The sequence below is a fragment of the Anabrus simplex genome, chromosome 1 (assembly GCF_040414725.1).
Source record: "Anabrus simplex isolate iqAnaSimp1 chromosome 1, ASM4041472v1, whole genome shotgun sequence".
NCBI classification, from domain to species: Eukaryota; Metazoa; Arthropoda; class Insecta; order Orthoptera; family Tettigoniidae; genus Anabrus; species Anabrus simplex.
The window spans coordinates 1800449832-1800470736 of NC_090265.1; the positions used below are offsets into that span (position 1 = coordinate 1800449832).

At 37.5% G+C, this 20905-nt stretch overlaps 1 protein-coding gene across 1 annotated transcript in view; it reads left to right on the forward strand.

Annotated features, from left to right (window-relative positions):
- Dlg5 (Discs large 5) overlaps positions 1-20905 on the forward strand; it is a 390290-nt gene that overhangs the window by 122174 nt on the left and 247211 nt on the right. Inside the window, exons 9-10 of the mRNA XM_068225698.1 lie at positions 1371-1525; positions 7425-7641. Coding sequence (XP_068081799.1) covers positions 1371-1525; positions 7425-7641 — 372 coding nt within the window. The remainder of the gene's footprint in view (positions 1-1370; positions 1526-7424; positions 7642-20905) is intronic.

A 20905-nucleotide genomic window follows, 5' to 3' on the forward strand; every position in this document is an offset into this window, starting at 1 on the left:
TTATGTAAGTGTTCCAAGACTCGCTGTGTGAGCGGTTCTGAGATGCTTTGGCTGTCCTGTGCATTCTGTGGGCCTGGTGCATGTGTATGACTGGAGAGATTCTCCATCAAAACATTTTCTCTGTACCATTCCCAATCACACATGGATTTAGGCACGATTGCATACTTGTTCCAACTCTGTTTGCCTTGTATCTGGCGGCCATCCTGTATGAAACAATCAGTCAACAGTTTCAAGGGTGCATATGATCATTTTGGCCTCACTGTCACCACCAAAAAACCCAGGTACTTACTCAGCCTGTACCAGGTACTAACACCCCAGAATTTAACATTACCATCTGAAACACCAAACTAGAACGACCACTTCACATACCTTGGGGGTATCTTGTTGAAGAGCTGTACTTCAGAACAAGATGTGGAAAACAGGCTTTGTGTGCTGCCCACGTGGACTTTGGATGACTATCACACAGACTCTTCAGAAATGAAGATCTTACAATTGGCACAAAACTAATAGTGTACCGCGCTGTATTGGCTGTGAAACATGGGCTTTTAGTGCCGTGACATCAAAAAGCTGAAGTGCTTTCACCAGCAGAAACTACACTCCATCATGAACATCAAGTGTCTCTAATGTTGAAATTCTTGAGAAAGCATGTGCGAAGAATGTAGAAGCATTGTTTGTTGGCCTGAGCGGCAGGGCATGTGCACCATATGAATGACATCAGAACTTGGCACCATTTCAAGACCACGGTGTGCCCCCTTCAGACATTTCAAAGACCAACCGAAACAAAACTTAAAAGATGACAGAAATAAACCCACAAATCTGGGAAACACTTGCCGAGGACCGTTCACTTTGGCGGCAAACTGTCTTTGTCCCAGTTCCACACTTCGAACAAGAACGCTGCAGACATGAAGAAATTAAGTGACAGGAATGCAAACTTTGCCAAACTCAGCCAAGATTTTCCCCATCCCTAAGCTGCACTATGCCTATACAGCCACCTTAGGTTTAAACACAAACTGCTGTGAATTGAAGTGACCTAATAGCCAGGCAATGAGTAAGTGCTGCTGCCGACGATGATTGATGGAAAAATGGTGATTTGTATTTCAAGACCTAAAAAAATGTCTCATTGTATACATTCTGTTGATGATGCTAAATGCTTTGTATAGATTAGAAACAAATTACAGGTCAAGTTAGGTGAAACAAATCCAATATGTATTGATTGGTCTTTTGTGAAGCGAAAAGAAAAGCATGTGTATCTTTATCGAGTCATTTGATTGGTTACATTTTCTTGTGTTGCTTTATGATTCTCACAGATAAAAGTATTGTTTTATTCCTTCTCTCATATTTTACATTAACTTAACACTTCTTTGCAACAGGGACAATTCAAGAAAAGATCAAACAGAGGTGGCGACCAGTACAAGAGATATGTATGGTAAATCTCAGAAAGAAAGGATGGACAACCTAGACCAGGCAAATCTCGAGTTGGACAGACTCCGAAAGCAAATGGACAAGTTGCAAGCAGAACTGCAAGGTATGATATAGTTCTAATATATATGTGCAAGATATAGTTATGGGGATAATTTTGATTTTATTCAGTTGCACTAGTGATATATACTCAAAGCAGCTACTCATTCTTGTTAATAGCCTACAATAACTGATTCCAAGGTGAAATATCAGTAAAGTGAGACGGGTTTTCTTTCCCCATTTTCACTTCCAGGCAATTCATTCCTTTCACCTCCTTGCCCACTTTCATTCACCTTCATTCACTTAATCTTTGTTAGTGGTGTCACCATATAAATACAAAATTCATTATTAAGAAATAGGACTAGGGGTAGACTTTCATTCTTGAAATAATATAATAGTTTTTGATGCTGTTCTTCTACACTTGCATCATCATTGAACCCCTGTCCTCCTAGGTCTTATTTGATGGTCCAAACAAGTGGGAGTTGCAGGGTGATAAATCTGCACTGTTCAGAGGGTGTTCCAGAGATGTCCAGTGAATCTCCTCCAGTTTTTCCCGCGTTAAAGCGGCAGAGTGTGGCCTTGCATTGTCATCGAGACGAATGGTGTTTCAGATTGGTTGCCGGCATTGCGTGTTGCGATACTCAGTTTTTGCTTCATCCGAAAGGCCACGGTAATAGGCTACAATATTCGTCCTTTATTTGTGAAGAAAATCCACCAGCAAAATGCCCGCGGAGTCCCAGAAAATAGCTGCAAGCACCTTTCCAGCAGGTGGGCGTGTTTTGGCCTTGACCGGACCTGCTTCGTCTCTTCGCTGCCACTTCATGCTTGCTTGCTTTGACTCTGCAGTGTAATGATGCACCCAAGTTTCATCACAAGGTCACAGTACGACGCAAGAAATCCTCTCGTTCCTCCTCAGTGCGATGCAGGAGTCTGACAAACTTCCTGGCGTAAAGTTTTTTGTTCCTGGTTGAGGAGAGGAGGAATCCACCTGGCAAACAATTTTCTGAAATGGAGTTCATCTCGGATGATGGTTTGAACACTTCCGTAACTTATTCCTATGCCTAAACCAATTTGCGAAATTTTTATTTGCCACTCTTCACCCTTAATGTCACAAATGGCAACAATGTTGTCTGCAGTGAAGCTGATGACCTAGATGTTAGGCCCCTTTAAACAATAAGCTTCATCATCATCATCATCATCATCATATGAAATTTCAAAAGTTACATCTTGTATCGTTTTCCCCCTTTTCTGTACAATTTCTCACATTTAACAGTTCTCAAAACTTTCCCACAGAAAATTATGACACCTGTGGGGGAAGAATTTATGGAAGTGTAAACTGAAGAACTCTCAATACACAGTCAGTTTTAAACATAATTTCCACCGGGTGAGTTGGTCGTGCGGTTGGGGCCGCATGGCTGTGAGCTTGCATCAGGGAGAAGGTGGGTTCAAATCCCACTGTCGGCAGCCCTGAAGATGGTTTTCTGTGGTTTCCCATTTTCACACTAGGCAAATGCTGGGGCTGTACCTTAATTAAGGCCACGGCTGCTTCCTTCCAACTCCTAGGCCTTTCTTATCCCATCGTCGCCACAAGACCTATCTGTGTCGGTGCGACATAAAGCCACTAGAAAAAAACAACATAATTTCCCAGTGCATGCATGAGACATATGCCAAGCGAGTTGTCGTGCGGTTCAGGGCGTTCAGCTGTTAGCTTGTATTCAGGAGTTTGTAGGTTTGAACCTCACTATCGGCAGTCCTGAAGATGGTTTTTTTCTGGTTTCCCATTTTCACACCAGGCAAATTAAGGTCACAACCGCTTCCTTCCCCCTCCTAGCCCTCTCCTATCACATGTCATCATAAGACCTATCTGTGTCGATGCGACATAAAGCCATTTCCAAAAAAATATATAATATAGGGAATGTAATTTCATTTTGTTTCTAAGTAAATAGGCACTTTCAACAATAACTTACATTTTCTTCTCTGCACTCATTGCTCTCCTATTTTCATTATCTTCTCAAGGCATATGTGTGTGTTGGTATCTTGCAGACCACTTAAGCGCCTAGTGTTATATATTTCTGAAACTAAACATGTTGCTTCGTAATAATGAATCTTCCTTGAAATACACCCTATCCTAAGAATGTTTGTTAGGAAAAATTGATCATTACAAAAAATAAGATTTTGGGCATTCAGGGGTTAAAATAATATATTTTTTGAAGTTTAAGTTTTAATTTTGGAAATACTTTTGTTATATTACTTAAAGCCAAGAACATAGGTAAAATACACACTCAATTCTAAACAAAATGCCATTATTTAAAATTTGATGAACTTAACTACAACTACCCCTATAAAGTTATTTTTTGGGCCGGTGACCTTCGATGTTTAAACAAGCATCATCATCATCATCATCATCATCAAAGTTTTTTTTTTTTTTAAATCTGGACTCACCACTATCCTTACTGTATTTCTTGTTCTGCTTTCTATCGTACCTGGTATTGAACAACAATTTATTGCACAACCTTTTTGTATTGCACTATAATTATTAGTAAACAGTATCAATGTACATATTTCAACAATATACAAATTTCTTCAATCAATCAATACTGATCTGCATTTAGGGCAGTCGCCCAGGTGGCAGATTCCCTATCTGTTGTTTTCCTAGCCTTTTCCTAAATGATTTCAAAGAAATTGGAAATTTATTGAACATCTCCCTTGGTAAGTTAGTTGGTGGAAAAAAAATTGTCAATACCACTCAGACCCTGTCCTCAACATTTTTCAGTTATTCTAGTTATTCATATTGCTGGGCCGAGTGGCTCAGACGGTTGAGACGCTGGCCTTCTGACCCCAACTTGGGTGGTTTCGATCCTGGCTCAGTCCGCTGTATTTGAAGGTGCTCAAATACGTCAGCCTTGTGTCTGTAGATTTACAGGCATGTAAAAGAACTTCTGTGGAACTAAATTCCAGCTCCTCTGAAAATAGTCGCTTGTAACCTCTGCGTCTTCAAAAACCATAAAAGTAGTTCATGGGACGTAAAGCCAATAACATTAATTATTCAAATTTTGAGACAATGAGTACAGCAATGCAACCTACATATTATAAAAACTACAAGACAATGAGTACAACAGTATAGTCTAAGTCTTTAAATTTCCTTCTTCTGCTGATAAGAAAATTTATTGAATAGCATCAGGCTCTTCGTGTATTATATATTGCACGGTTGTTCTTCCACACAATTTGGGTGTAACCCTTTCATACAATTTATGCATACGGAACCTTCTGCGTTCTTGAGGAGTAGAACAAACTACATGGGTTTTCTTTCTTTTCTGACAGTGTTTTAATGCCAAATACTGACTTTTCTCCCTGCTTTGTTGTCAAAATCTGAAGAGCTTCCTCCTTTTCGTGTTGCATCCATTATGTGTTCACTGCCTCAATAAGGGACTTGTAAAACTGAAGTATATTATCTGGCTTTTTATCTTTATTCTCACAATATAGGAGATAGGCATTTTGCATAATTCTTGCAATCGTGTTAAATGCCACTTTCTTCAAATACTTCACTGTTCTGCATTCATCCAAGTAAAAGTATATCATGTCATTTCCATCAATACCTCCCATGAATTTGTTCTCCAAAATAAGATTAGGTTTTGCTATTGCTTCCCCACGTTTCCTGGAGAAGGGATTTCACTTTCTCCTGCCTTACTATTTGTACTGAGAAGTACTATGTGGTTCTTCTGAGATTTCTTCTGCTTTGATCCTACTGAATTCTACTGAATTTCTTCCTGTTAAGCCTGGTAAACCTTTTCTGTTCTTCCTGATGGTGCCAGTAATATATGTACCAGCATTGTTCAAATACATTGCCAGAGGATTAGATGGAAAAGTTGTGTACATACATGTGAAAGCCTTTATTGAGACAATTTCCCAAAGAAAGTAATCCTATAACCGCTGTTGAGGCCAGGCCTTGATCCTTGATAGCTGTCTTTACTTGAGCAGACTTTACACCTCTGTAAGTGAAAAACCCCAAACAGTATGAGGGTGGATAAAATATAAATGGGAATAATTTTAAAAAGTGTATTTCATCAACCAAAAAGATAGAAAGAAGTGGGATGTATGCCAAGCCAGTTGCTCATGAATTCTTCTACACTTTCAGCTCTATAGTCATCCTCAGTGGATGAAACATCTATATGTGCAAAAAGAAAAAAGAAAACTTACATCTTATTAGATAGTATCTTGTATTGAAAGGAGGACTGCAATAAATTAAACATCTGTGACCTTGCATTTGGGACATAGTGGGTTTGAACCCCACTGTCGGCAGCCCTAAAGCTGGTTTTCTGGGGTTCCCCATTTTCACACCACGACAAAGGCTGGGGCTGTACCTTAATTAAGGCCACGACCGCTTTCTTCCCACTCATAGTCCTTTCCTATCCTGTCATCGCCATAAGCCCTATCTGTGTCTGTGTGATGCAAAGCAATTTCTAATAAAGAAAAGTTCATATATATATCTGAAATTCATTCTCTATTGCCCAATTTTCAAGTTCCTTTAGTGTCACTTGCTGTTCATTTTTGCTGGGGCTTTCGAAGACGATATCGTTGGCGTACGTCAGGAGAGTTAACTGTTGTTTTTGGAGAAAATTCATAATGTGCACTGTGTCTATATTAGAAAGAGTTGGACAGGTGGGGTCACCTTGTAGAACCCATTTGTCTGCCTGATTTTATTGGACATTGTTATTCCGTCCTCTGTTATTATGCCATTATATACTAGAATATCTTCTATTGCTGAACTGAGGTGGAGAGTCTTAACAGTCAGTTATGTTGATTACATAATGACCAATACTTGACATACATGCTTTCATTAAAATGTTTGGGAGTTATGGCTCTTCAGGTTTTGGATTAAATATTTCAACACAATCACTGTAACGTCTCTTACTAATTCCTGATCAAGGTTGAATGATTTGCAGAATGTGGCGAGGAATGTTCATTTAGCACCAGCCAATGATCTTATGACATAAATTTTATTTGACTGGTACTCGTGTTGGTAGAATAGGATCCAATTGATAGCAAGCATTATGTAGATGAACGAAACATCACTAAACAAATTATCCATAGAGGAATAATTTTAAAATAAGACTGTGGCACAATATTTTTGAATTACAATAATTAATATTTTTAGGAATAAAAGAAGAGGTATAGGAGGAGAGTTGTGGATAAGGGAGGTAGTTGCTCAAGATGTATTGGACTGGAATTGAATACTTTTAAGATCTTTGTATTGCTGATTTAAAAACGGAAATATTCTTTGGAAGAAAGAAAAAGTAGCAGTTCCCCATATTTCCTCCAAATTACAAAAGTCTGATAAAATTAGGTGTGGGGGCTGAGTGGCCCAGACGGTTGAGGGATTGGCCTTCTGACTCCAACGTGGCAGGTTTGATTCTCGCTCAGTCCGGTGGTATTCGAAGGTGCTCAAATACATCAGTTTGTGATGGTAGCTTTACTGGCACATTAAATAACTCCTGCGGGACAACATTTCGGCACCTTGGCATCTCCGAAAACTGAAAAAGTAGATAGTGGGACGTAAAGCCAATAACATTATTAAAATTACGCGTTTCAGTCTTGGACCATAATAAATTAATAGTAAATTTTAGTACATATCCATAGCATATTTTTTCAACCCGCACTTCATACCTTTTTCCCAATATTATTTATAACAATTCCTATATTATTATAGTTAGTCCTATAAAAGCAAACATATCACAAAAATATAGCACTACAGGATTCATTCTCATTCAGCAACCAAGGGGCATCATCACTGGCTGCTCATCAGAATGACTCTGGTTTGTTTCCCAATCATTGCACGTGTATTTTTTTTCAAAATTATGAGTTGTGTTTCTAGGTTAGATTCCGCATAAGATGGAGGTCCTCTGACTGTGATCATAGAACTACAAGCTTACTGCATTGTATTGTTCATCTGCCCTTGTTTTTTTCAGAAGCTCTTCAGGAGGCCGAAGTATCTAAGCGTCGCCGAGACTGGGCGTTCAGCGAGCGTGATAAGATCGTGCTGGAGAGGGAGAGCATACGTACTCTTTGCGATCGACTGCGAAAAGAGAGGGACCGTGCTGTGTCCGACCTAGCAGAGGCATTGCGCGACTCTGATGATATCAAGAAGCAGCGTAATGAAGCTTCAAAAGAACTGAAAGATCTCAAGTATGAACGTTTCTCATTGAAATTTATTTTCATTATGTGATTGATTTCCCCCCCCCCCCCAATGTTGGCAAACTGAACTTTTAGTACTAAATATGTCTCATGTTTGTTAGGCAGACCTTATAATTATTTTTCTCCTTTCACTCTCTTACTTATGTTGACTTGAATGAATTGAAGTACAATGTCTACAGCTTTCTGTTGTTCAGATGATACTGGTGAAATTTTAGCGCATTCTTGTAACGTAAGATGAGGTAAAACAGATCAGTTTTTCTACTTTTTAGTCAGCATATTGAAATCAGTCCAAAAATTCTTGAAATTTAACTATGACCCATTGTGCAGAAAGGGACCTAAAGTTGGAATTTACATTTTTCAGATTTTAGTGGTTCTAAAATTGACATAAGATACTGGAGCATTTTAAAAAGTGTTCTTGCTTCTAGGTGCAATACTTCAGAAGATATTAATTGGATGCCGTTATGCATCAGTAGACTAAGCGCCATTTGACGAAAATTGAGATTTTAGCGCCATGTTGTAGAGGAAGGCTTGAACTATTTATAAAAAATCCCCACTGCATTACAAGAGGCCGTTAGTTGTTAGTAAACAGAAAACCTAAGCGACAATGCGGGAATCAGTAAAAATGTAAACTGCATCAGTAGACTACGCGACTTTCCAGTTTGCATCATTAGACCAAGCGCCACATTCCTCACATTGCGCACGGATGACAGCGAGGGAGCCCGCGTTTTCCATAGTGCTGATATTTTTACGTGGTGATACATTGAGTGGTTTATCAAGTGACGAAGTTCAGCGATGTATCAAGTACTTCCAAAAGTAAGGAGAAGGACAATGCTATTAATGCAGCTTGCTAAGAAGGTTGCGTCTGAGAATCATTCTCAGGAATTTGATGGTGAATCTCAGGAAGTCAATCTAAATGAGTCAAGACAGGGACGACCACGGGAAAGTCGAGTTCCCTTTCACCAGGCATTAATACCTTTGTGGTCAAAAGGAAAACCTATCTCTGAAGCCAAACTAAGAGACTTTGGTTCGCTGATGCACCTAATACCTGCAGATGCCAAACAATTTTACCAGAATCTTCAAGCAGATTCTGACATCGTGGATGACGTAGATGGATTTAATGGAGATCCTGATTTTGAGATTGAATGAACTGAGAGCAACAATCTTATTACCTGTCCAGTGATTTGTGTGTATTTATGGGAGAAAATATCTTTAATCACATTTTCTGTCTCAAGCAAAACAAAACTTACCCATAGGCTTAAAAATATCATGTCAATACTGTACTCTCAGAATATAATAGGCCTATCGTGAAGGAAAATCCTTTCAAAAATTGTATAGACTACAATGGCTCATGTCTTACCATTTGTATTTGACTCAGATAAGTTGAAATTCCTCAAATCAGTAAGTCGTTATAGTAACGACTTTAGAGAATATCTTCCCTTCTAGAATTTCTCCATCTAAAACTTGAATAATGTACCGGAGTTGTGGGACGGCTCGCGGTGGATCAAGCACTTAGCGGGCCTTTTTAGACAGTAGGGTATTCAGTTTTTAATCATGGCTGCCGCTACGTTTTATTTTTTGAAGATTTACTCAGTAGATACTCAACAGTTAGGGGTTATTGGTGTAGTATCGTGTTAGAGTTCATGTTTATAGCATTTAAAAATCAGTGATTTAGCGTGTTTATTTTCAAATTTAGCGTTTTGTAGCAAATTGGTTAAAAATAGGGAGTAAAATCATACTGTTTAATCACACATTGCTCGTCATGCAGTTTTGAATTCACTATGGAAAATACGACAAACATCAACATAAGACTGCAAGAAGTATTAACGAACACACAGCAATATGCTTATTTTCAAATTTACAAACACAATTTCAAAGTGAAAAATACTATTCTGAACGTATTTATTTATCACAGTACAACACACCTACAAGGAAGAGGAATTCCAATGATGATTAAAGTACAACATGCCAATTATTTAAAAGGTGTCCTCCTTCATTTGAGACCGCCTATCAGTTACAATTATGTTGTACTTGCTAAAAAAAACTCTACATCGACACTGTTCGTAGAGGCCCAAATGCACAGAAGTGCTGCCAAGGCAAAGGAAGGCCTGCAAAACATTTTTTTCTTCAAGTTTTTGATTGCAGAGTCGGCACATCAATATAGGCCATCTGTATCCTTACATAAAAATGTCCCGATTTGTGACTTTCAGCGTGATGTTTGATCGTCACTTCGCTTCTACCCATGGCTAACAGACAATAAAATAAATCGCTACCGTACTTTTAAACAGAACTACTACTCAACACCAATGTCAAGAATAACCGACTAAGATCAAGGGTCAACACACAAAGAGAATGAACGTGGTGCTTGAAAGTGTATTTGCTGTTTGATTGACTGGTCTTTGCAGTGCTCTTTAGCCAGTGAAAGAAATTCCACACATTGAATGATTTCCTTTGGCCTGCCATTACTTGTGAAAGGAAATATTCTCTTACATACTATTTATTTTTTCGTCACCTTAACATAAATTTGATTAATCACATAGGCTACATAAGAATACACAAAGCAAAGTGAGCTTTTAGCTCGTCTATAGTAACAGGAAACCAATGTTTTTGTTTGTAAGTATTACTGGTTTTAAGGGAAGCAGATAAATTAGCAAGAAATGTAGAGGCATAGGTATTGGTTTCCATAGTAACGTGATCCCAGAACTGTGAGGTTAGAAATTCATTCCCTAAGTCCAATTCTTTTGGATTATTACCCAACCCCCTCCTTACTGTAGAGTGAATTTCAAAAACTGGTTTACACGTTACAGAAAGAGGCTTATTGTCAACAAGACCATAATTCCAAGCATCATTTTACTAGACTTCTCAACGGGCGAGTTGGCCGTACGGTTAGGAGCGCGCAGCTGTGAGCTCGCATCCAGGAGATATTGGGTTCGAACCCCACTGTCGGCAGCCCTGAAGATGATTTTCCGTGGTTTCCCATTTTCACACCAGGCAAATGCTGGGACTGTACCGTAATTAAGGCCACGGCCGCTTCCTTCCCATTCCTAGGCCTTTCCTGTCCCATCGTCGCCATAAGACCTTCTGTGTCGGTGCGACGTAAAGCAACTAGCAAAAAAAAAAAAAAAGGAAAACTAGACTTCTCACTCGCTCTTGTTGCATTCTGGTTTTGTCACTATCATCTCGGAACTGAAATCGGAATCACTTTCATCACTGTCATTTGAAGAAGAGGTATTTTCACTCTCCAGAGAATCTTTTCCATTTTTAACATCACTATTTTCAAGCCAGTTACGAATAAGCTCATCCATGCCGCGCTTGGATGCCGCCATGATTGTTTACAACGAGCGGCAAAATGAGGTGCTTTTTATTTTCCGTATTTCAGCTCAGAGTTACTATTTACACAGAGAAAATAGCTTCAGGTATCATCTGACATCAATCGGTTAGGTTGCAAAACAAAGAGAATAAATCTCTCCGACCAGCTAACTGCGATAATGAACTTATAGATGTTCCGTGCACCAAGACGGAAGTGTCCGTCAAAGCATGTTACCGCTTTACGATCGCACTGGGCGCCGTAATAATTATTTCTCCTGAAATAAATAACAACATTTATATCTTATTTTTAAGAAAAAATGCATAGTTTTTAAAAATATATGTTTATTTCGTATAAAACTGAGAGTTTTGCATCTATTTCGCATAAATTGTATAATTTCGCATTTTGAACCAATTTCGCATTTTATCGCGAATTCGAAATCGCTAAAAACCACCCGTACGGGTCATGTAAGATGAAGGCACATACACTGACAAAGTTTCGGCATATTTCGCATTTATCGCAAATGCTAAAAATCACAAACTCTAATCATGATACATTATTCGCACTTGAGAAAAACCTTAAATTGCATCAGTAGACTAAGCGCCATTTCTTCAAGAGAATCTATGCAGTGCGAGTATAAAAATGTTGAAATTTGGTGAGAAGGTACAATCTATTATCCTACAACACCAGTAATACCCTATTTTTGCAAAATTATGTTTGGTCGAATTTACACATAGAACCAAATTTAAACTTTTGGTGCTTGGTCTAGTGATGCATAACAGCATCCAGTTACAGTGAAATTTTGTTAAGACGTTTCTGCTGGGGACAAGGAAAAAGAACGTGCTAAGCGAGAACATGTACTAATGAATATACAATAGAAGTCCGCTATAGCAAGTACGGCACATAACGAGAACTCCATTATAGCGACGACTTTTTTCTGTCCCTTCAAAATGTCTATATTAAACTGTCTCCTTCCAATTGTTGTGGACACTCTCTGCTTAATGATTTCCACGGATTCCCTAAACAATACCACCGGAATTCGATGCTAAGATGGTCCCGTATGCAAGTTCGCTGCCGATCGCTTTTCTAGTAGGCCTACAGTACTTCATCAAATTACCGGTACCACAATGACGAGACGTTAACACCAAGATCCTTAAGTATGCCGTAGCCATCCTTTCGTGAGATACAGTTTCTTGAAAAATATGTGATCGAGGATTTAGCGTTGATGGGACTGAAATATCTGGACGGTTGATCCGGGAAATCGTTTCTTCGAGGAACGAATAATATGGGATTTTTACAATGTAATTTAATTAGGATGCTCGCGGGACCACGTATAATCGAGGTTCTACTGAATATTCGAAGGAGGGAATTCTTCAAGAGAAACAACAAGATCACCATAATATTATTTCATTTAATCCCTGGTTATTATTTTATTATACAATCTTGTTGCAACAGTTGCAGATTGCCCGAAGATAAAGATTACCGTGACAATAATAATGGATAGTCAGATACACGAGATAGTATGAAGTTATGAGTTAAACGCGTTAAAAATGTATCTGAGGACCACAAGCGTGGTTCTTGACGGTCATGATGGACTTCTTGAGAGTAGTAATGGTGATGTTATAGATGTAATCTCTATTCAGCCCAAAGGTATTGCAGAAGTTGCCAAATATTTAGGTCCTCTTGATGTTCTTTCCCATCCTGACAGAGAGTTCCCTGTGTTGTTGAAAGTTAGAAACTTCATTCTGTTCCGTGTTGAACTGGGATTACAGAAAAATGAAAATGTTAAGGGTCCACCTTCATTCATTGTATTGAAAAGGTGGACCCTTAACATTTTCATTTTACTGTTCTCTGTGTCGTGTCAAGATATACTTCATCCATTCTAAACCTGGTCTGTTGTCTTTACTACCAGCCCAATATTGCAAACTTCAACATTTCCCCACTTCACACATTGCATTAATCCTTCTCTTTTGTTGAAAGATAATGCTGGCTGCCTGTGAATTTTTAACTTTTGTTTATTCTTCAGTTTATCAGGAATAGTTGTGAATGGTACAGCACACATTGCATATGCTTTACATATGCTGCAAACACTTGCCAAATAGCGTGCACTGTACCGAGTGGGTGGTTGCATGGTTTGGGGCACGTAGCTGTCGGCTTGCATTCGGGAGATAATGCACTGTCGGCAGCTCTGAAGATGGTTTTCCACGTTGTTGTTATTGTTATTATTATTATTATTATTATTATTATTATTATTATTATTATTATTATTATTATTATTATTTATTTTTTTCCATTAATTGTAGGTACAATTTATGGATGGTGGATGAAGAAAGGGCATAGCCCCACATACACAAAAGTGCCTCCATCACCACTTAAAATTACAATATTCAAATATACAATTACATTCTACATAGTGTGCTTATTTACAGTTACCGTATTTACAAGGCATATTTACATTTTCACACCAGGCTGTACGTTAATTAAAGCCACGGCTTCTTCCTTCTCGATCCTAGCCCTTTCCTATCCCATCGTTGCCATCAGACCTGTGTGTGTCACTGTGGCATAAAGCAAATTGATTTTTAAAAAGTAATGCACTGTATTATGTAGATACTTCATATTGTAATTTTCTTTTTTGCCCAGACCACACTATTTCTTACAGAGTCTCACCATGATCTCTTTTACCCTATGAAATGACTGATTCATACTGTACCATTACGTTACATTAGCGGCCGTCAATGTAATGGATACAGTGGACAAAGATGGCGGACAATAACTTCAGGTGCAAGTACACAGCGTAGTGATCTAATAAATCGATATCGCCCGGCCGCAAGGGAAAAGAATCTTAAGAGTTAAATAACGACGGACGGAAAAAAAATTTGAAAGAGAACGATTCTTGACTGCTTTGTGAAGAAAAAGCTACAAGTTGAAGGGAAGTTGCACGGCTTATAGAAAGATTATAAAAAGTATCAAATCAACGTCGAATACGAAAATATTGGTATATTAACAGAATAGAAGAATATATCTGCAAGAACATAATACGGAAGAAGACGAGATTTGAAAGAATTATTCGTCACTGTGAAATCTGAATTCAGAAACGGAAAGGAAGCTTCAGCTGAGTTACACGTTGCCGAAATTAGTACCATAGCGGCATAATTTATTGTTTCCAGGAGGGAGGCAATATCTGTTTAAGCAAAAGAAAGAGCAAGGAATAGGCCAAATTAGAGAAAATTATAAATTTAAAGAAAAGAATATTTTCGTCTAACACGAATTTCCAAAAACAAGTATTGCGAATTGAATTGCCTATTTTTCACCAGTATACTATGTACTCTACTATGTATTTGTTCTTTTATGATTGCATGATGACTGGTGACAAGATGGACTCAGCTTAAACAGAGGAAATGTTTTGCTCAAGACTGATTAGCTCAAGCCAAGACCCAAGATGAAGCCGCAGATGACGTAGTCTTCGGATTGCAGTGGTTGCCTACTCCATGATGCCGTAGTCCAGCAGAGATCCAGCAGAAAAATCCCGTTACGAGATAAGTATTATGAGTTGCATCGTAATGAATTTCAAATCAATTAATGAAAAATATTTATAGGTGTACAGGAGTGCTAGATATAAGAGATCAAGTGCCAATGAAAGGATATATGAATATAAATGCCAATTATTAGCCGATGAAATGTGCTATTTTAAGCTATATAACTGCAGTGCTCATGTGATAATTTTAAGGTTTTTGGAAACTAGATCTGACTGTGTATTTATGCATGTTTTGTGCCAATTAATACGTATAGACCGTGAAGCGTTTAACCAGTTATGAAAATATAAAAATAAGCGAGATATAAGACGTGACCTAGAACTTCAGGTCAATATGTATACCAATCATGGCCAGTATGATAATAATATGGTAAAGAAGTGTTTGAAATATTACGAAGTTGCAGTGTATAAGAGAATAATCAGGTTATCGAATATTGCGTCCGTAACACAGAGGTTATTTTTGTGGAATTAAGTGATGATATATTTTAAATATGGAGGAATATATATATATATATATATATATATATACAGAGGAAATGAAGTGTTAATGTGGCATGTTATAAGTAGAATGAGGAGATATGTTTCTGTTCGTTATTGAAGAATGGGATAGATAATTGAAATGCGAATTCCTGTGTTACATATTATATTTAGATTTGGGTTAGCACTGCAAGTAATGAATATAGGCCATGTTGAGTTGAATGCATGTCTCGAGCCATGCTGTTTGTGTTTCGTTGTAACTTTCGGAGGATGAAATGGAGAGGTTACATGTTTGTTATGCATTACGATATATATATTTGGGAATAGAATGAAATCTCGCACATTTACGTATTTGAAGGTCAGCACATTAGCGCTTATACGGAGTATGGTTTGCTTTATCAAAACTATGGCACAGCGAAGAAATATTTGGGAGTATGTAAATATATATTGGCACATGAATGGGATTGTATGGCACGATTTTCGCAGATTAGGATGAAGGACCGACAAATCTATGGCACTCCGTACTAGATTTATTTGGTTTGTGTTGTATAGATGGTGATGTACTGATTTAATTTATTCATTTGGGTTGTGATAGGAATATTGGTAACTGTATGGGTGTTTTGAACCCATAATTAAACATGCTAATGCTTATCTCGTAACGTGGTGAGTCACAAACAAGAATCCAAACATGTGTTTAAACAAAATTTTTGGTCAAATAGACCGAAAACCAAAATGAAACTTAACTTATGCCCCAAAGAAAATCCCAAACAACATTAAATGAAAGATATTCCACTCCTCCTTGAGTTAATAAAGTTCTGATCCCTATTTTTCCCCTTATATGAATTTGATCATGGAAGATATAGTATAATTTGGTTATTAACAAATGTGTAAGCAAATATATTGAAGATTTAAAGTTCTTTCAAATATGTTTATCTTGGAAACCAAGCACTTTGAGAATGATACTTATATTTCCACGATTTTTCTTTCCTTATTGCCAATGAATATATATTATTCAATTTTATTATACATTAGCATGCTAATAAATTAGATTTAGATTTGATTTTGCATTTCTATTCTTTAAGTAGGTAGTAGTAGGATAGTATACGGAATTATTGAGTTAGTTTACGCTGAGTATTAGGTGAGGATCGGATAATTTCTTTTAACATCAGGATATGGTGTGACTATTTCAACGGATGGCGACTCTTCAACGGAATCCGCGATTTATTTAATGCATATAGGAACAACGAAGCAAATTTTTACCCTGAGAAATGATTATATGCCATATGTTGGAACTTATGTTCATAAATACAATTCCAGTTTGGAATCTTTGTATGACTTGCGACCCGATACTTAGAATTTAGTGGCCGGAGCAATATTTAAATATGTGAATACTCAAGTAATACTCTAATAACATAAGACAGAGATGTTGGTAAAGGTCGCAAATAAAAAAAAATGGCATAATACATTTAGGCCTCTAACTTTAAATGGAGTAGTAGTTTGTTGTCGTGCAACAGCTGTCTTAACCAAATTCCGTTGCAGTTTTAAACAGTGTTAGTTCAGCCTGGATTGTCAGCCGGTGCTAATAATTAGTCGATTGTACAAGAGCATGATGCATTTTGTGTAGAAGTAAAAAATTGAAACCTTCCAATAATTAATCAGCAAGTTTGAGACAACGACTAAGCTAATTGACATCGCATTCTGACAAAAGCTCTTGGCTTGTAGATTTGCAGAGTGTCTTTAAAACATAAAAGATTCTTGCCATCTATTTTTAAATTATTAACGAAAAACTTAGCATTCTGATTTGCTCGCCAGTACTTCAAGGCCCTCTGCTAGACGTCTTCCTGGTCAGCTGTTCTTCGTGGACAGAAGTAGCCTCTGCTTAGCAGTTGAACAGTGCACTTTACATTCAAAATTACTTTTAATTTAAATGACAGTTCAGTGTCTGGATTAAAATGAAATTCCTAAATAGCGGGCGATATTCGATTAGCATTAGCATGGCTCAATATGGGATAAAGTCCCAATGGCAAATAGTTATTCATTAATGTGTGTGAATCGTCTTCTAAAATATATCATCGGTAACAACATTCCATTCCTTCTGGTGGGAAAATTGTTGTCCTTGGAGGAGATTTCATAAAGGTTTTGCCACATTCAAAGTTAAAAACTTCATAGTTGTTCCGTATTGAACGGAGAATCACAAAGGTAAATTGAATTTAAGGGTTCCACCTTTTCAATACAATACAATACAATTCTGTTGCACAGGATTATGTTACAACATGTTTATTGTGGTACTGGTTTTGACACATTTTTTAGTGTCATCATCAGCCTATCACATAAACTGAGCAAGAGAACGAATATATACACATACAACAATATACACACATTGATACAATTCATGTAACAAAAGTTTACACTTAAAAGTAAAAATTACAGTAGAACCTCGATAATTCGAAATCGGTTAATTCAAAATCCCACGTAATTCGAAGAAGCTCTCGTTCCCGGAAACATGAGATACCGTTTTGCATGTTATTTAAATTGTTTAATTCGAAATACGGATAATTCGTAATTCGAAGTACAATGTCGGCCCCATTACCGAAATTCAGACTTTTAATTCGAAACTGCCTTTACATTTTAAAACAATAGTATGTTAGAGTAATTTCAACTCGAAATTTATCCGCGTCATAATAGAACGCGTGTTCCGGACCGTGGAGGGGTACGGTAGCTTTCCGCACTTACTCACTTCGGTAGGTCTACAGGGCGCTTCATGATTGCCAAGTTGAATGAAATCGGAATTCTTTTGTATTCAACCTTTTCAGGAACGCCGTAATATCACGCAACAGGCAGTGTGCGGGAAAACAGAATGCGCGAACACTGGCGATGCCGACAGTTGACGAAAAAGCGTGGCTCATATAATAAATTCGTAGGCACCGAACAATACTGTCATTGCCGATGAAATTGCATTGCTTTATTTTAATGCGAGCCCAAACGGTCTTATGGTTTTAAAGGAGAAAGTGCCAGCCGGAGAATCATACAAGGGTCGGGGATGGGGGTCATTGTAGTGCGTTGCAATTGCAATGCACATGGAAGCGAGAAACTTTATCCCCTCGTCATATAAAAGTTCGATAAGCTACGTTTTAAGGGCGTCGGGCACTTTCCATCCCAGTACAAAGCATCTAAAAATGCAAACAGTACAGATATCCAAAAAATAATGCATTTGCACAGGGGAACCAGCATAATTTATCCTCGTCTTTGAATTGTGCGATTTTTTTTCTTTCGTTGCGTGAGGTTATGTTCGTCAGTGACTTATCCAAGTGCATTATTTGAGCATTGTAAATGCACCTTGTTGGATACATTTCGGAAATAGTTTTTCTATGGCATTGGAAAGGTTTAAACTGTGAATCGAGGTGATTGCATGTATTAATGGGTCTTAGAATACTTTGTGACGCGGCAAGTGTTTACATTTCTGAAGTACGAAAAAAGTGCCATGGCGGGAAATCGTACAAGGATAGAGTCATAGGAAAGTTTGATTTTAAGGGCATCGGGTACTTTCTGTGTAAATACAAGGCATCTAAAATGCATACAGTATAGTACTCCAATGAATAAAGCACTTGCACATGGGAGCCAGCATAGATTTCTCCTCGTCTTTGAATCGTGCTTTTTTTTTTTTTTTCCTTTCCTTTCTTTCGTTGCGTGAGGTTATATTTGCAGTGAGATATGCAAGTGCATTATTTGAATACTGTAAATGCATCTTTTTTGGATACATTTTGGAAATAGTTCTTTTTTCATGGCATTTGAAAGGTATAAACTGTGAATCAAGGTTAACTGCATGCAGTAAAGGGCTTAGAATATTTCGTAACGCGGCAAGGGTTGGTACTTCTGAATTGCGAATTGGCGGTTAATTCGAAATCACATAATTCGAAGTCCGATTTTTGAGTCCCAACGACTTCGAATTAACGAGGTTTTACTGTATATCTAAAATAGGTAGCATTGTTTACAACACGTTAGCGGCGTAATAGTCTTATGTAATCTTGGTGTAGGTATTGTAATGTTGAGTTTATGATAAACTTGATAAACGTATTAAAATCTTGATGGTTGACTCGTTGTGACATCGTAAACTTTTGTACTGTTGTTGTTTGACAGAGTCTTGTAAGCTTATGTTGTATTGGCACGTCAAAGCTTCACAGCACGCTGTGAAAAGTGAACTTTATACTATTTTTGCTTTATTTTGTCTTGCCTCTTTGAGCCTTCTGTATACTAAATTAGGTCTTCTTTCTTTAGGCCTCACATTCCGCATCGGACTGTGAAACCTTGGTCCTGCACACTAAAATAGGACCCACATGTATACAGCTATCCACCATTTGATGTGCCGGTACAACATAAGCTTAGAAGACTCTGTCAAACAACAGTAGTACAAAAGTTGCATCCCTCTTTGAGACTCATTTTAATTCTTCGTATCTGGATTGCAGACTCCAATTGAATCATAACCTACGATAGTACGGCCAACCAGGCACACAAATAAGCTTACAAATATTTAAATCTGAAGAAAAAGATAACGATCATTAACAAAGATATCACCTTTTTGAAGGAATGCCTTCTCAATAATCTAACTCCTAGATTTTTAAAAGCCTACAACCCCAAAACGAAACACCCATAATAAAACCAACAAAATTTGGCTAAAAGAAGAAATTAAGTTCCTATACAGGGAAAAAACATTTTTGAACACTCAACTCTACGAGGCTCAGTTATTCGCAGCTCGTAACCTTCCCCCAACTTATTGGGACGATTTTCTAAGACACACACTTCACGTAACAGAAAATATTGCCGCTAAGAAACTAGACAATCTCAACAAGAAAATAGATAACCTCAAAAAAGCACACGTCAATAACAATCGCTCCACATCACCTAAGTTGAAAAAAAGAGGTACCACACCAGACTCGGACACTATTAATGAGATACCCAAAGAACATAATTTCAACCCACCAATCATAAATATTTCTAAAACAACCTTTAATGAAACTGAAATTGAAATTTTAAGGAGAGGTCCGAATTTCAATTGGAGTCCGCTATCCAGATACGAAGAATTAACCACCCTACTTACAGAAACTGTACACGCAATTAGTTAACTCCCCATACAACATCAAGAAGAAATTAGATATGGAGCCAGAAAAAGATTAACGAAACTATCAACCTAAAAACAACAAACCTGACAATAGCTCCCACCAACGGCAACAAATCAACCAATTAAAAGAGAAAATAAAATCTAACAATCTCATAGTTACACTAGCGGACAAACGAAATACCACCATCATATTTGACAAAGAAGACTACATCCAAAAGTACACCAACTTTTTTCAAGAAGGAAATTACAAAACAGTTAAAAAAGACCCCACCCAAAAATTCAGAAAAATCTGAAACTCTTACTTAAGAACATTTCATTTATTCTCAGTGAACAAGATGCCAGTAAATTAATTAACGTGAACCCCAAACTTCCAACAGCAAGAGCACTCACCAAAATCCATAAAGAAAACACCCCAGTAAGACCAATAGTTAATTTCAGACCCAGCCCTACCTACAAACTAGCCCAATTCATCCAAAAATTCCTTAAAAAACACTATGTCCTTCATGCAAAAACTTCCATTAAAAACACAATAGAATTTTGCAACGACACCAAGAACCTCAAAATCCATCCTTACCATTCACTAGCATCTTTCAACATAAAGAATATGTTGCATAAAATCAGCTTCATGGTCCGTATCACACTTCAATAGATTCACAATTGAGTATTTATTTATTTTCCTCCTAGTCGATACGATTGCTTAAGGAAATTTTTAATGGTTAAAAGTGGTACATGTTTCGTATACTATCAACATCTTCAGCCACATAACAATGTTTAGATGAAAAATATGTAAATTGACTAAGTAATGCTTTAGAGGAAGTGTCCTTAA